At 49.4% G+C, this 16,712-nt stretch overlaps 2 protein-coding genes across 2 annotated transcripts in view; one reads left to right on the forward strand and one right to left on the reverse strand.

The window, feature by feature from the left end:
• The window catches only part of CSMD2 (CUB and Sushi multiple domains 2), a 588,433-nt gene that overhangs the window by 248,878 nt on the left and 322,843 nt on the right, over positions 1–16,712 (forward strand). The gene's annotated exons all lie outside the window — the stretch shown is intronic.
• HMGB4 (high mobility group box 4) lies at positions 9,258–10,413 on the reverse strand. Its single transcript, XM_014864007.3, has one exon. The coding sequence runs from the start codon at positions 9,849–9,851 to the stop codon at positions 9,258–9,260; it is 594 nt and encodes a 197-aa protein (XP_014719493.2). The 5' UTR covers positions 9,852–10,413.

Raw genomic sequence — 16,712 nt, forward strand, 5'->3', positions numbered from 1 at the left:
CCGGGCATCGCATGCCCCTTTGGCATTTCACAGACCTTTATTCCACACCCAAGGCCCCAGGCCTATGAAAACCTTTATCACCCATGACTCTCCAGACCGCTGTCTGCCCTTGGGGGCCCCCCGTAAGACATCCTCTCAGGGTGTTTAGACAGCAGGGCAGGGTGGAAGGGAGGCCAGGTGGGCAGTGGAGCGACATCAGCTTCAGCAGCCACCTTTCCACTTCCTGGCAGAGCAGACGCTGCAAATGGAAGTTCCCTCCCCCACTTGCCAGACCTCGCGGGCCAGAGGAGCCTGGCTCCATCCTTCCGCACAAATGTACTCACAGCTGCATCTGGAGGGGCAGCTCCAGGGACCGCAGAGTTCTTCCGTGCCCACTGCTGCTAATTGTAGATAATGCATTAAAAATACAGAGCCGCATCTGTTCATTGCAACACGAGGATCAAGGAATTTACATGGTTTATAATGACAGGGTGGGAGGGGAGGGAAATGCTTATTCTGCCTGCGGGCCAGCGGCACAGCTGTGAGCAGAGAGCTGGAGGTGGGCTTTCTGGTGCCCAATAAATTCTCTGGGAGCCAGCCAAGCCCTTCCTTGGAGGCGCTAAAGGACGGATCCAGGTATTTCTCTGGAAATACCAAATTGTGTAACCAGTCAGGCACGGAGTATGTCTGGGAGCCCAGGAAGCATTCTGGCCCAAGTCTGCTGTCTGCAGAGTTCCGGAGAGAAGGGGCCAACCACTGCCAGGTGCAGGGCCGGAGGAGTGGCGTGCCTCTCGTGTTTCGCTGCTCATTCTCCAGCAAGTGCACACTGAGCACCTAGCCTAGAGTCTCAGTTCCTCATCTGCAAAATGGGACTGCTTAAAGTTCCTGCCTCATTGGGTTTGTTTTAAATAAGATAATTACATGTAAATTATCAGACAGTACCAGACCTGGCATAGGGATTCAATCGAAGTTTGCAATTACTATTTTACTGCATGCTGATCATTGTGTTATATTTTAAGATGAGTGGGATGAATATGGCAAGGTCCCTGCCCTCCTCCACAAGTTGGAGACAAATGGTAGGGAGAATGTCATCTGCGGTGAGACAGTGATGGGTTATGGGAGCACGGAGGATGCCAGCAGGGTCAAAGAGGGCTTCCTGGAGGAAGGCACACCTGACCTGAGTCCTGGAGGACAGGTGGAAGTTTACCGGACCTAAAAGGAAGGATGAGCCCAACCTGCAGGAGCATGTGCAAGGGCCCTGAGGAGAGTGTGAGAATATGAGCTTCAGGGGGAAATACTGTGTCGCAGGACCTTAGGGTGGGCATAGTATCTATTGCTGTGTAACTAATTACCCCAAAACTTGTGGCTTGAAACAATGTTTACTATCTCACATTTTCTGTGTTAAGAATCCGGGTGTGGCTTAGCTGGCTTCTCTGGTTTAAGGTTTCTCACAAGGCTGCAATCAAGGTGTCTGCCAGGGCTGCAGACATCTCAAAGCTCAATGGGGGAAAAGAATTTGCTCCAAGCTCATTCATATGGCTGTTTGAAGGACTGAGTTCCTGGGTGCTGTTGACTAGATACTGCCCTCAGTTCCTTTCTGTGGAGCAGCTTTCAACGTGGCCACTTAATTCAGCAGAGCCAGCCAGACAGAGACTAAGACCCGAGTCACAGTCTTCCATAATCTAATCTCAGAAGCCATAGCCCATCACTTTTGCTGAATTCTCTTTGTTAGAAGAAAGTCAGTGAGTCCAGGCCACACTCAAGGGGAGGGGATTGTACAAGGACGTGAAGACCAGGAGACAGGGATCATTTAGTCATTTCTGAAGCTGCCTACCACAGCCCCCAATGGGTCATGTCCGTTCCACATGTGAAATACAGTTACCCCTTCCCAAAGTCCCTATGAGTCTCTTCCCACTATAGCGTCAGCTCAAAGTCCAGAATCTCCTCATCTAAGTCAGGTTCTGGTGTGGATGAGGTTCTTGGGTATAGCTACCTAAGCACAGGTTCTAGAATACTGCTACTCTGGATCTGTAGGTCTGTGAAACTAAAGAGACAAGTTATCTGCCCCCATACACCCAACACACAACGGCGGGATAGCATAGGGTAATGACTAGAGACATTCCTACTCAGAAAGGGGGAAAATGTGAGGCATGAAGAAGTTCCTGGTCCACAACAATTCTGAAATCCATCCAGGAAAACATTGGAAGTACCTTTATTAGTTTCAGAATGTGGGAATAATTCCCCATGACCCTCAGCTCCACTTTCTCAGCACTTGGCTCCTCCCTCTGAGCCATCCTTCTTTTTCCATGAAAGGAACCACGTGTTTGAAGCCGACTTTTCCTCAGCCTACCTGCTTTCTGCCGAGAATTCTGGGAGTCCAGTGAACTCTTGTTATTTTGTACTGTCTCTGTCCGTTTCAGTCCAAGCTGACAGTGTTTCTTCTGATAATAATTTTCTCAAAAACTATATGGGTCTCCTATAAATCTCACTGAGATTCGCTCTATTACACAAAAGCTGCACCCACCAATTTCTCTGAACTAAACTCTTTTAGACTTTGGGCTTCTGCTAAGATGACCAAGGGACAATGCCCTAATGCTTCCCAGGGGCCCTATTGTTTGACCTAGAAGATCCCTGAGGTCCACCCTAACTCTTTAAAGGGCCTTTGTGTAATTGAATAATACTATGATCCTCTAATCTTCCTGAGGTCTTAACCAAAGGCTGCACAGTTCCACCCTCAGCTTTATCTCCAGGCCACCTTTACTTGATCGTGCTCAAAAGCCATTTTTAAATTTTAGCATCTTTTGCTGTCTTGGGAGGCTGAGAATTTTTCAAAACTATCAAGTCCTCACTCCTTTCTGTTTAACAGTCTTTCCCTCAGTGTATCTCTCCTCTCACATAAACAGCAAGAAGAAACCTTCAACACTTTGCTTGGACATCTCCTTAGCTAGATCACTAAGTTTATTAGGTGCATATTCTTTCCATATAACCACAGAGGCCAATGTCTACACTTTCTGCCACTATGTAACAAGGATCCCCTTCCTCTGGTTTCAGTAATGTGGTCCTCACTTCCTTTTGAGCCTTCACTGGCAGCATCATCAAAGTCCAGATTTTTCTAACAAGCTTCTCAGAATACTCCCAGCTTCTGCCCACTGCCTGGTCCCAAAGCCCTCTCACATTTTTAGATATTTTTCATGACACTATCGCTCTCTTGATACTAAAATCTATGTTCATTGTCTATTTTGGTTTGTAACAAATTACTCCAAACCTTCGTGGCACGAAGAAACATCTCTTATCTTGGTTTCTGTGGGTCAGGAATCAGGTATGGCTCCTCTGGGCCTGTCACAAGCCTGCAATAAAGGTGTCCCCTGGCGCTGGGGAATGATCCACTCCAAGCTTACTCACAGCGGGATTCAGTTCCTTGCAGGCTGTTTGACTGAGGGCCTCAGTTGCTCCTTGGGTGTTGGCCAGAATCCACCCCCAGTTCCTTGCCGTGTGAACCTCTCCACAGGGCAGCTTTCAACACGTCAGTCTGCTTTGAGCAAGCACGAGAAAGCAGTCTTTTATAGCTCAGTCACTCCTGAAGAAGTGGCATCTTATCTCTTTTGCCCTATTCTGTTCATTAGAATTAAATCGCTAGGTCCAGCCCACACTCAAAGGGAGGAATTACACAAGGGTGTGAATACCAGGAGGTGGGGATCACAGGGAGCCATTTCAGAAGCTGAGTGTGGGCCACAGTGTGACCGGCGAGGCAGCGATGGCCTGTCTCTGCCATGTGAGACCCCCATGGTGATGGGCAGCCATGGAAACACTTCGCTGTTGAAAGAGTCTTAAAACATTGCTCAGCCAGCCAGAGCTGAGAAGGGATTGGAAAAGAACGATGGATAGGGAAAGCTGTTACAAGGAAGCTATCACAAGGGGATGGCCACACCAGAACGCTCATTGCGTCACTCATGGTCCACCCAGAGGTCAAGGCCAGCCTGGAAGGTCACATGCCCTCCTTTGAGCCTTTGGCCAAGCTCTTTCTTGTGTTTTAACAGCCTTTCTGTGCATTGCTCTTGCCTTCTTTCAACCATCTGTCAGAGACCAGGGCAGCACCCCCATTCACAGGGCGCTTCTTATACACCATTCTTCATTTACAATGATGTCCCAGACGTTTCATTTATTCTCAGCACACCTGTAGGGCAGGTATTGTTTGTGGGCATGTGATTAGAGGTGCATGACAGGATAAAAGGTTGCCAAGGCCTTTGTGACTTCACCCTGATGACCTCACCCTGTCCACAGCCCTGATCCTCAGCCTTAATTAAAGGCCCAGAAACTGGACCTTTTTGTCCCCAAACAATTGATGCTTTAGTGGAGGCTAAAATCAACTATGAGATCCCAATGCAGCTGTGTGTTCCAGATGCTAATCGATTGTTTTGCAACTGGGATCAGCTCCTCTGCTAGGATCTGAGGGAAACTCAATAGATAAATATGCTATTCCCCTGTCAAGGTCAGAACCAACTGGCAGACGCAGGAGAAAGACAGATGAGGATGAGCCTCTCACCTTTATTCCCGAGGAAGCGACTGGAGAGCAGACCTGAACACGCTCTGCAGCCCCTGGAGGGGACAGGGACGGGGACGGGAAGAGAGAAGGGCACGGTCGCGCCTCCTCTCAAACTCACTGTGCACATAAGCCACGCCTCCTCTTGGGAGTGAATGCTGGGATTGCAAGAGGGAAAAGAACCTTCTGTGGTCCTGGCACCAGCAGCATCGGTATCACCTGGGAACTTTTAGAAATGCAAAGCATAGGTCCAACTCCCAGGAGAATGGAATCAAACTCTGGGTGGGGAGGCCCAGCATTCTGGGGTGATTCTAATGTGGGCTCAAAGCTGAGAACCGCTGGTCTGGTGGAAGCTGTTCCATGTTGAAATATGAGACTAGGAAAAAGCGTGCCCCTGGAACATTCTGCCACCCAGACCCATCTCACCCCTCGCCCCATCCCCCCAATTCCTGGGAAAATGAATGACAACAGGAGAAGTTTCACAGATTCCACATTTGATTTTCAGCTTACAGCTGCTCCAAGGGGTCCCAAGTAGAAGTTTCTGATTCTCCGTCCTCCAAAAGGGGAAATGCCAGGGGTTTGGTACTTGCTGGCCTTGCCTCTTTCTCCTGCAGACCTTGGAGGGGTTAGCATCCCCTTGTTGGCACCTGATAGTCTCAGAAGACTCTAGAATGACCAATAACCAGAAGTCAAGATGGAAGCTCATGGCTCCCCCCGCAGAAAACCCTCTGTGGATCCCCGTTGTACTTAGACTTCAAAATAAACTCCTTACCAAGGCCTTCCCTTCTCCAACATCATCTCACCTACTTGCTCACACCTCCAGTCATTCTGGCCTCTGTTCCGTTTCTCTAATATGCCAAGCCCACTGCTGCCTCAGGGCCTTTGCACTCGCTGTCCTGCGGCTTAAAGAACTCTTCCCTCAGACCTTGGCATGCTTGGCTCCTTCTTGTCCTTTAAACCCAAACCCAAATGTCATCTCTGACCACCCACTTAAAGTACCCTTAACCCCACTTGTCATTGTTTGTCCATTACACTGGCTTATTTTCTTTGGAGCACTTGACACTATCAAAAAATGATCTGGTGTGTTTATTTGTTGCCTTGTTTACTCTCTGTCTCCCCATCACTAGAATGTAAGAGGTCAGGGACCTCGCTGTGTCCCCAGCACCAGAACAGTTCCTGGTATATTGCAGGCATAAGATTTACATAAATATTTGTTGAATAAACGAATGAATAAGTTAACACAGGAAAAGGCTCTAGGAGAGAAGGATCAGAGCGGAGGGATTCAGTCCTTAACAAGACGGCAATGGACCCGAAGATGCTGCCTCCCTCTTCCCCAGCACAGGGCACCTGAGCCCAGCTCACTGGGTCTGGAATGCTGGCGCCACACCAGGCTTTCTGCCTGCTTTTCCTCTGGCCCATTATCTTAGGCCCAGGCCTCCCCCCACGTCTCCTCTTCCTTCCACCACCCCCCAGCCTCCTTCACTGTTGTTACATTGTACTCATTAGAAGAAGGCAGATTCACACCCTCCTGTCGTCTTTTTCATAAAGGAAAGTTAATGCACTTAGTTTTCAGCAGGGGTGCTGCAAACTGTTGTCAAAACTCTGACTTGGCCACCCACACTCACATAATTACTCACACAGGAAACCAGAAGGGGTGGCCTGAGGGCTGGGGCCTGGCTGCGTGGGGGACCTCTTCCCAGAGAGGAATGTGGTGTAACACATAGCCACTGCCTGCCCAGAGCCCGCAGTTCAGGGTGGCAACAAGCCACGCCAACTGGAACCCCTACAGAGTGTCAGAAATCAAGATCGAATTAGCAGGGGTGGGGGGAGGATGGCCACTGCTCCCCCTTCAAGAGGTTGGTAATGAAGGAAAGGAATTAAACAGGTAGGCTAGAGGCTGGAGGGAGAAATAAGGTTGAAGACAATCTCTTCTAGAATTATAAGGGAGTTGGCATTTATTCAGCACCATGTTAGTTAGCGATTGCTGTATAACAAATTACCACAAACTTTGTGGCTTACAACAACACACATTCGTGATCTCACGGTTTCTGTGGGTCAGGAATCCAGTAACAGCTCAGCTTGGTCAATTGCTTGCGGTATCACAAGGCTGCAACCAAGTTGTCAGCCAGGGCTGAGTTCTCAGCCAGAGGCTCAGCTGGGGAAGGGTCCACTTCCCTGTGATATGGTTGCTGCAGTGCTCAGCTCCTTGGGGTTGTAGGACTGACAGCTTCCATTTTTTGCCAGCTGTTGGTTTGAAGCTACCCTCAGCTCCTAGAGATTTCTCACAGTTCCTTGCCACGTGGGCTTCACCAACTTTATCAAGCCAGCAAGGAGAATCTCTAGAGCAAAGTAACCAGCGTGATGGAGTTTTATATGTCATTATGTAATCATAGAAGTCACATCCCATCTCCTTTGCCTTATTCTGTTGGTCAGAAGCAAGTCATGGGTTCTGCCCACGTTTAGTGAGAGGGGATCATACAAGAGTGTGAACATCGGGAGGGGGGCATCTTGGGACGGCCACCCTAGGGGTGTCCACCAGTTCCTATTATGTGTTAAGGACTGTGCCAAACACTTTTGTATGTGTTACATCGTTTAACCACTAAAACAACTTGTAAGGCAGGCAGCATCCCCACTGCGCGGATGAGAAAACTAGGACTCAGAGGAATGAGAACTTGCCCAGTGTCCTGTCAATGTTAAGATGGGAACCACCTGGTCATGGCACCAAGCTAACCTGTGCAAGCATAGAGACTGGAGGGTCAGCATCTCTAGAGGAAGGAGCAAGGGCCTGAGGGAGGCGGGGCACAGGGGTAGCAAGAGAGTTATAGCTCCCTGTGAGACGCAAGACCAAGAGGAAAGAATGGGTGTGAATGACATGTTGAGAAAGAAGGAAAGGGAGAGGCCTTAGTCTGATGATCTCTATTTTCTCAATGAAGCAAAAAATGAGGATGTCTCCTGAGAGGGTAGAGGTTGGGCTGGAGAGGAAGCAGAGAAAAGTTGGAACAGCAGCTGTGGGCAACAGGGAATGGGGAACAGGAATCTTGCCAGCATAAGGTTGCCAAGCACGATAAGCTGCTTCCTCCAGGAAGACTTCAGTGATGGCCGTGGTTGGTGGTACCACTGCCTGCCCCAGCGTTTTGTGTAGCCTTCATTTTCATCATCACGCCTCGGAGTGCTGCCATGTGTGCCCGTCCATCTCTCTTATCAGAAGGAAAGTTCTCATGGATGGGAACCTACAGGAGTCCATGTTGGGCCTCCTGGTACCCACACAGGGTCTGGCACGTGAGAGTCTTCTATAAAGGGGCTGATTCCAGGCCCTGAATTTCTAAATCACTCCATTCTATTAGCCCTCATCCCCTAAAGGCTCATCCAGTTTGAAAAGACTTCGAAAATATGTATTTTTACTTTTTTTTTGAAAGTGAGTGTTCAAACAGCAGTAGAGTACGAAGTACTGTAAGTCCGTCATGAAACGGGGGTTCGAGGTGGGATCGGGGAAGTCTGTTGCATGCATAACCTGGTGATGGCAAAGCAGTTTTGCATCTTGGCCCGGTCTTTTCAATGTGAAGAAGTCAAAAGAGCCATTTCAGAATATTCCATATCAATCTATATTGATGGGTATGAAATGCTGCCCACAGTATATTGTTGCCTGAAAAAGTTACAGGACAGACAGAACAATCCCATTTGTGTCAAATTACCTGTTTTGATCATTTTTAAGTGGCAGAAAACCTAACTCAAACCGTCTTAGACAAAAAAATGAATCATGTGGGCTCATCTTCAATGAGAAGTCCAAGAGTGTGCTCTGATGCCAGGGGGACCCACACTTTGGCCTGAGATTGAGGAAAATGGCTGTCAACAGCCCCCAGGACTGCATCCTCCCCAGGACTCCTTCCACCAGTCCTGAGATCTGCTCTGATTAGACACCTTGAGTCACATGCCCGTCACTGGGCTAATCAATGTGGTCAGGGGGGTTCCACCCGATGAAGCCTTAGTGGGGATGGAATCAGGGGGCTGTGAGCAAGAGAAAAAGGAATGGACCCAGGTGTTCATAAAGGCCACAAATGTCTGCTCTATGAGCGCTATGCTTATAGCTACAGGAAAATGACGGGGCACGCCCACCAAAATGTCATCAGACTTTTCTCCAAGTTACAGTGTTTGTGACAGTGTTAGATGCCTGTTTGTGTCAAATCAGCCCCAAACTTCATCCTGACTAGGATGGCGACCGTCCCCGGAGCCGCATCCTGGCCCACCAATGACATCTCAGCCTTGCTGGAGGACCAGTTCTGGACTACTAGACACCGACACCCCTAAGGCCCACCTAAACTCTAGTTTCGCAGCCTCTGCTGGGGCCTGAGTTGGGAGCCTGGCCTGAACTCTGGGCCTTCTGACCCTCCCAGTGAGGGGGTGCACCAGTGTTCTTGCCCCTGACCCGGAATGTGGTCCTTCAACCTGGATGACCACTTGAAACCAGGATGCTCCTACCTTCATGAGTCCCAGCTTCTTTACACGTGGAGACTTCCATCCCCCCTCCTCCCACCCCTGCCCAAGCCAACCCCTATAGGTACAGACCACACACAGCCCTTGGACACTGTTGCCACTTCTCCCAAAGCCAGCCCCTCCCCAGAGTCAGTTTCTGAACCCCAATCTCAATTCTACCCCTCCACTCACTTCCCCAAAGGAGCAACTAAGGCTGCTCTAAGGCCACCCAGAAGACCAGGCACAGGCAATACAGTTGAATGGCATTTTATTTCTGATTGGCTCCATCCACTTTGTTTGACTCAGTTTGTCCAAACACTCTGCACTGGTTCTTAATCAAGCCTTGGGGACCCTTCTGGCCTCTGCGTTGTTCACGGTAGGCTTCCAGGTCCTCTTGGTACTTCGCCCTCAGGAGAGCCGCTCTCCGTTCGTAGGGCTGCTTTTCGTCGTCGGCCGATGCAGACCACATCTTCCCCGAGGCCTTTGCCACCTGCACCACCGACCAGTTTGGATTCTCTCTCTTCAGCTGGGCGTAGTGGTCTTGGCAGAAGAGGAGGAAGGACGATGGAGGCCTCCTGGGTGCCTGGGGGTCCCGCTTTCTCCGCTTCTTCCTCTTGCCAATGTAATTCATCATCTCTTCCTGGTACCGGGCTTTGTCCAGCATCGCCAGGGCTTCATATTTCGCCTTTTCATGCTTGGAAATGGACCTCCATTTTTCCGAACACTTTCTAGAGAACTCTTTAAAGCCAACGAAAGTATTTGGCTGCTGCTCCTTAAACTTGTTTCTGTAATTCAGCAAAAAGTGGATGTACGAAGAGACATTCACCTTGGGCCTCAGCTGGATTTCTTTTCCCATGTTCATGAGGTCATTTTTTTCTTCGGTTCTGTGAGTTGGACGGCAGAGACTCCTGTCCCTACGCTCTAGGAGCAATCTAGAAGGTGCTCTGCTGGCGGTGAATTTTTCTTTCTGCGAGACCCGCAGTCAAGGATCAGCCTTTTCAGTGGTGGTGGCATTGTTGAGTCAAGGAGGGGATTGTGACATCACTCCCCAGCTAGCCACTCCTGGCCAGTGCCTGTGTCATTTGCATATGGGTCCTCTTATTGGTTGGCAACTTGAAGGTCAATTTCTGCTTTTCGTGAAAGATGGTGGTTGATCCCAAGAAGGTTGTGGAGCTGCTCCTCCCCCTGGAATGTTTCTCCTTGGCTTCACGATGGTGGTGGGCCCGGCTCAGCTTTGGGAGCGCTGAATCCCTCAGAGGTAGTAATGAGCCACGGGGTCTGCTCTCCTCGCCTTAAGATTGTCAGGATGCCACATCATCCTTTCCTAAGACAGGCTAGAAATAATGAACACGAGGAGGTGGATGGCTCCAGAGCTGTCATGATAAAAGGTGCAGTCTTTCTGTTTGCCTTGAACAATGGCAGCTCATACCGTATAAAGAGTTTAGTAGTAATTCTAAAAATAATCAGGGATGACAGCTGTGACTCGGTTCCTGTCAGGACAAAGTTGTCTAATTTAAACCCCAGCACTTGGGCCATAAGTCTGAACTCTTCATTTCTCTGAAGAAATTTTCAGGGGGAAGAAGGGAGGAGAAGCTTGAGATTTTACTAATTACACCCGATCCATGAAAACGAGAGAATCCTCGGCCTAGCAGGTGGCATCCCCCTCATCAAGAAAGGGCCTCATTTCTTGGGGTTAGAGCACAAAGCTCTAGCAGCTTCCCTCAAACCAGCTGGCTTCTGACTTTTTGTAAAAGCAGTTGCAAATATGCCACCAGTCTGCCAACTGGGGTGAAAAGAAAAAACAATAAAAGTATCATTTATTGACCTCTGGACACCGAGAGGTACTTGCCTGTATGGTAATGAAGTTACTGCCACTCAGTGGCATCAGCACCAAATTTACAGGACAAGAAAACTGAGTCTGATTAACATAAAAACTAACCTGTTTAAGGTACAACAGCCACTAACAGGTGGGAGTTTGAATTTGGACCCATTTGCTTGACTCAAGCCCCTGCTTCCTCTTGCCTGCACAGAACTGCTATGCAGTCTCCGAGGGTCCTGGTGTGTGGCCTCAGCTGCTGAGTCTGACGAGGAAACTTGCGTAAGACTAGACCACATTTTGAATTTTGCCAAGGATCCAGGACTGACTTCAACGTGCATCTTCTGTAAAAGAGAGATGGAAATTGATTAGAGCTCCCAGTCCTGGTTTCTAGCCCCAGCTCTGTGGGGAACCGCTGGGCTGCCTGAGCCAGCCCCTTTCCTCCTCACCCATAAAATCAGTGCTGTGGACTAGCCAGGAGAGACCCTCCAGGTGACATGCTGTTGTTTTGTGCCAGATTTGGGGGCCTGTGAGATAGTAGATGGGGACGTCTGGGCTGGTGGTAGAGGCAGAGCGGTCCAGCCAGGGGGAACAGATTACTCTGGGGACATTTCTCAGTCCAGGTGGCTTTTCTTCACTCTGGTTCTTCCACCCAAGGGGCCAGAGGTTGGCTCACCTTTTTCTTGGACCTGAGCTGGGCTGCAAAGATTACCGGGACGCAGCTCCTTCCTGAGATAGAGGGCCAGGTTGTGAGGAAGAACTTGGCTAACATACATATTAATCAAATGCAGCTCAGATGCACAAAAAGCCCCAGCGGCTTATCTGCGCCTCTGTTCATGACCTCCTACTCCTCTCACAACGATAAACTCCAGGGAGATTAACACCGTGATAACCATCTAGAACCTAGCAGATCTGGGAAGAGAAGGGAGCAAAAGGTAAAAGCTATGACAACCCTTTAGTGTTCGGGCCACACTCCTGACTCGGAGAGATGAAGCCGGGGAATTCTTTGTCTGGGGAGCTACAAGAGGGTAAATACACCTGGCTTTCTAAATCCATGCTGGGTGTGAGTATCTGAGGTTCACCCCTTTCCAACGTTGTCCAGCCTCTCTCTGCCCTGGGACGCTGACCCATATGGAACACATCAATGGGTCTCACGCCCTCTGGCTTCCATTTCAGTTTGGCCAATGGGGACTCCAACAGGAGGTCAGGGAGGGAGGAAGGTGAAGTCAAGGCACTTATTCTCCTAGCTCCCTCCCCAAGGGGTCACCTGGAGCTGGCTCTGGTCACTGGACTGGCAGTCTCAGCTCCTCTTAAGGTGTCCTCTCTAAATGACTCTCTCCTTCCAGCTTCAGGAATTTCCCCCTCTCCTTGTCGCCTCCAGCCAAGGGTGGTAGGACCTCTGCTTTTACCAGCCTCTAAGGACTCTGCTATCTCCTGTGGCTTTCTTACACCTTGCCCTTCCCTTTGTAAATAGCCTCTTTATTAAACACTCCTCAAATTATTCTAATTTGAGCGGCCATCTGTTTCCTGCTGGGACCCTGAGCGATGTACCACATTTCTAGCCTTCCACCATGAACAGCCGTGGAGGTGGATAAATGAAGCACATGTGGGCATCGGTCCAAGGTAGAAGGGTATTGAGCTTCTAGAAGCCCTAGTGCCCGCAGTCACACAGCCGAGAGTGATCGTGGGGACAAGCGTGCCTGCCAGGGCCATGGTGGGATAGGGCCAGGCGGCCTAGGTGGAGGCGGCTAATATCCTTTGCATTCTGAGATGCCCTCTAGGCAGGGGCATTGGCCTGGAGGACCAGACAGTAAATATTTCAGGCCTTGTGCACCTCACGGTCTCTGTTGCAAATACCCAAGTCTGCCATCGGAGCTCAAAAGTAGCCATAGACAATACGTAAACGAATGATTGTGGCTGTGTCCCAATAAAACTTTATAAAAACAAACAGTGGGCTGGAGGTCATAAATCTGCCAACCCCGGTCTCGAGATGTGAGTGCAGTGTCTTCAAACTTTTTGATTGCAGTCTGCAATAAGAACCATATTTTACACCATGACCCATTTATGCACATGCATGCTTCATAATATTTATATAATGCTTAATGTGCGCCAGCCTCTGTTCTGAGCACTTTACCTCTATCAGTTCATTTAATACTCATAACAACGCCATGTGTGTGTGCAGGAGCGACGCTATTTTTATCCCCACTGTAAAGATAAAGTTCTCTAAGCACAGAGACTTTACAGAAAGAAAACTTTGACAAAACTGCACTTACTACGTGTGTGACGCAATCTTTTCTTTTTGATTCTTTTCTGTTATAGTCTCTTCTACTTTATTTTAGTATTTAAAATGCAACCAGCCAACTGATCTCCTGACCCACTACGGGTCACAATCCAGGACTGATTTGAAAAACACCATCTAGGCCAGCTGGAAGGGAGTTCCCACCTCAGGGATTTCGACATTCTCTTCACCTGGCAGCGATAACATGAAGAGGAAAGAACATGGCCTTTGGAGCCAGACAGACACGAGCTCAAATTCTAGCTTTGCCACTTACTAGCTGGGTAACTTGAGATGGGTCTAGCTGTTAATCTTGTCTGTGAAAAGCAGTGAGGTGACAGTAAAGGGGTGTGGAGTGACTAATTGAAACAATGGGAGTAAGGCACCCGACCCTCCCCCTCCCCAACGGTGTGGGCTGGATTTAGGGACTCGCTCCTAGTGAAGAGAGTGTGGAAGAGGACAAATTGTACCTTTACAGGAGAGAAAGCCAGCAGCTACCACCTTCACCAAGGGGTCAATGCGAACACCACCAGTAATGGGCCGTGTTGATATCACAGCCCCTCTTTCTACATAGGATGCTATAGTAAGAGCCTCTCACCCCTGTGTGGTTCCCCCAAATTCTTAACCTTGGTCTAATCATGAGAAAAATATTAGACAAACCCAAATTAAGGGGCACTCTGCAAAATGCTTGACCAGTACTCTTCGAAAGTGTCAACGTCTTGAGAAAACAAACAAGAAAGCCTGAGAAACTGACCTGGATTGGAAGAGATTAAGTAGGCGTGATGACTCAAGGCAAAAGGAGATGCTGGATTGGATCCCGGAACAAAAACAAGGGCATTAGTGGAAACACTGGGGAAATCTGAATATAGTCTTCCGTCAAGCTCCTAGTGCTATAGCACTGTCAGTTTCCTGGTTGTGATGCACGTACCCAGGTTATGTAAGAGGCTAATATTAGGGGAAGCTGGGAGAGGGCTATACAGGGAATTTCTGTACTATCTTTGCCACTCTGTTCTCATTTCAAAAGAGAAAGTCAGAAAAAAGTCTCCCCAGCTGACAGTAATGTGCACCCAGGGTTGAGACGCTCTGCCCTTGATCCTCCTGCTCCAGGAATCACAGCGTGGATCTTACCCTCCACTGCAGCAACGTAGGCTCTTGGCACATCTTCTGTCGCAGTGTCTCTCGAATTTGGAGGCCTGCTCGAGCCACAGCAACAACAACAAGAGCAAAAGTGCCTGGCAGGGGCATGTGATAGAGTCTTTGAGGCTTCCTCCATCCCACTCCTGCCCCTCTTCCTGCGTGGTGGGAATTGAGGCTGACTGGCCCTCTGAGAGGGGTTCTGCGGTAGGCGGAATAATGGCTCCACCAAGACGTCCACATCCTCAGCCCCGAAACCCGTGAACACATTACTCACGTGGCAAAAGGAACTTTGCAGATATGATGATGTTAAGGATTTTGAGATGGGGAGATGATCCCGGATTATCCATCCAGGGTGGGCCTGATGTAATCACCTGGGTCCTCATAAGAGGGAGGCAAGCGTGTCTGAGTTAGAGAGACAAAACGTGGTGACAGATGCAGAGGGTCGGAGTCAGAGAGAGATTTGAAGATACTATACTGCCGGCTTTGAAGATGGAGAAAGAGGCCACAAGCCAAGAAGCGAGGCAGCCACTAGGAGCTGGGAAAGAAAAGGAAACAAATTCTCCCCCAGAGCATCCAGGGGGAGCGCAGGCCTGGAGACACCTTGACCTTGGCCCAGTGATACTGGACTTCCGACCTCCAGAATTATAAGATGATAAATCTTTGTTGTTTTAAGCCACTAAATCTGTAGTAATTTGTTAAAGCAACCATAGGAAATGGATGCATATCTTTCTCATCCAGCTGGTGGTCTGTAACTTTTCCTGTGCTATTCCTAGCCACCGCTTGTGTTAATAAAGATGAAAAATTTATGCCTCCGCTTATTAGATTCGTTGAGGGGGCAGGGAGTTTGGTCTACTCAATTTTACACACTCTTCTTCACCCACTCGCTGACTCATTAAGTCACTAATTCACTCGTTTGCTTACCAGTTAATTCGCTCTTATATTCTTTCAGATCCTTCGCTCACTCACTCACACTCAAGTACGCACACACACACACACACGTCTCAATAAAGACCTGTGAGTTTCTGGAGCAGTGTGGCTGCTTCTTTGATGGCCATTGATAAGTGGGGTTTGAGGGATGGATATGTCTGAGGAAGGAAGGTGGTGGTAAAGAGAGGCATCTGAAACTTCCTGGAAGCCAGACTGCTGGGGAAGGCAGGGTCATAAACAGCCAGACCTAGGCCCTTTGACGCTGACCTCGTGCCAAGAACTGTTAGTCAATCAGATGGGACCAAGATATTTTAAGAAAAACGATGACAGCACTTTAAGTATATCATCTCCAAAAGCCTCGAGAGGGAGCTTAATTTGTCCAGGGCCACACAGCAATGGGTGGCAGAGCTGCGCCTCAAACTCAGGTTGGCTCGACTCCTAAGGCCGTGTGCTTAGCCTCCACTGGGAGTCTAGGAACTCCCTTGTCTGAGGCCAAGGAGAGGAGGAAGCCAGGGAGGAACAAGGCCATGTATTGCAGGAGGAGGACAGGTGGAAGGAGAATAAGGGGTCTAAATCTCAACACTTACGGGATTCAGGGGAGACTTTTCTCATCTGGGTTAATCCTCATTCCAGATGGATCTGCCCAAGGCCAGCAGGTAGACTGACCTGGATGGCCCACAGAAACACACCAGCATCTACAGGCCCACATGGAGCTTGGGTCCACTCCCGAGGGCAGAGGCTGGCTGAAGCTGAGTGAGGTGTCAGCACCCAGCCCCGTGGACCAGTGGACAGGTGGACAGGAAACGGGATAGACGATCAGGCACAAGAATGGCATCAGCATGGTGGGGCCAGGGGTGCCTGCTTACCTCTGGCAGGATGTGGCAAAGGGGGAGAGGATGGGATCTAGAAGGGGACCAACTGTTGGGAGATAACCCCCACCGTGGGCTGTGGGTACCCCTCACAGGCCTGACAAAGCCATTACCTTAGACCACAGGCTAGGAAGAGTAGAACCACTGCCTCTTTCAGCCGCAGCGGACATCTCTTGTTTGGTCTGCCTAGCACCCCTCCCTCCTTCGAGCACTTTCCTTCTTCTGGAGAACTGTCCCCCAAACCAGTCATGGGGTTCTAGTAGGGCCCATGCCCTTGGTCCCAGGAGTGGGCACATACCCCAGCTGGACTAATCAGAGGCCTCCCGTGAGCTTTTTCTAATTGGAACCAAGGGAAGAAGTCTTCATCTTCTCTCTGGAGATGAAAGTGAGTGGGTGAATCAGGGTTCCAGCCTCCAGCAGCCGCCATTCACATTAGAGAGAATGAAGCCAGCAGACGGAGCACAGATGGGGCGCAGAGAGAGGGGCCTTGTGGAATTTGAGTCCCTGGGTCTAGTCATCCCTGGGGCCAGCCACAACCCTGCTCTTCCTCAATTTGGCCAATAATTTCTTCTCCATTTCAGGCTGATTTGATTTAGATTTCTGCCACTCGTAACGAAAAGTATAAGACATTAACCCAGATAGGACAGGAGTGAGCAACATAAGAAGTCAAGGACTCCCCTCTCCCCCCGTTTTTCCACT

The sequence above is a fragment of the Equus asinus genome, chromosome 5 (genome assembly GCF_041296235.1).
Source record: "Equus asinus isolate D_3611 breed Donkey chromosome 5, EquAss-T2T_v2, whole genome shotgun sequence".
In the NCBI taxonomy this organism is placed as follows: Eukaryota; Metazoa; Chordata; class Mammalia; order Perissodactyla; family Equidae; genus Equus; species Equus asinus.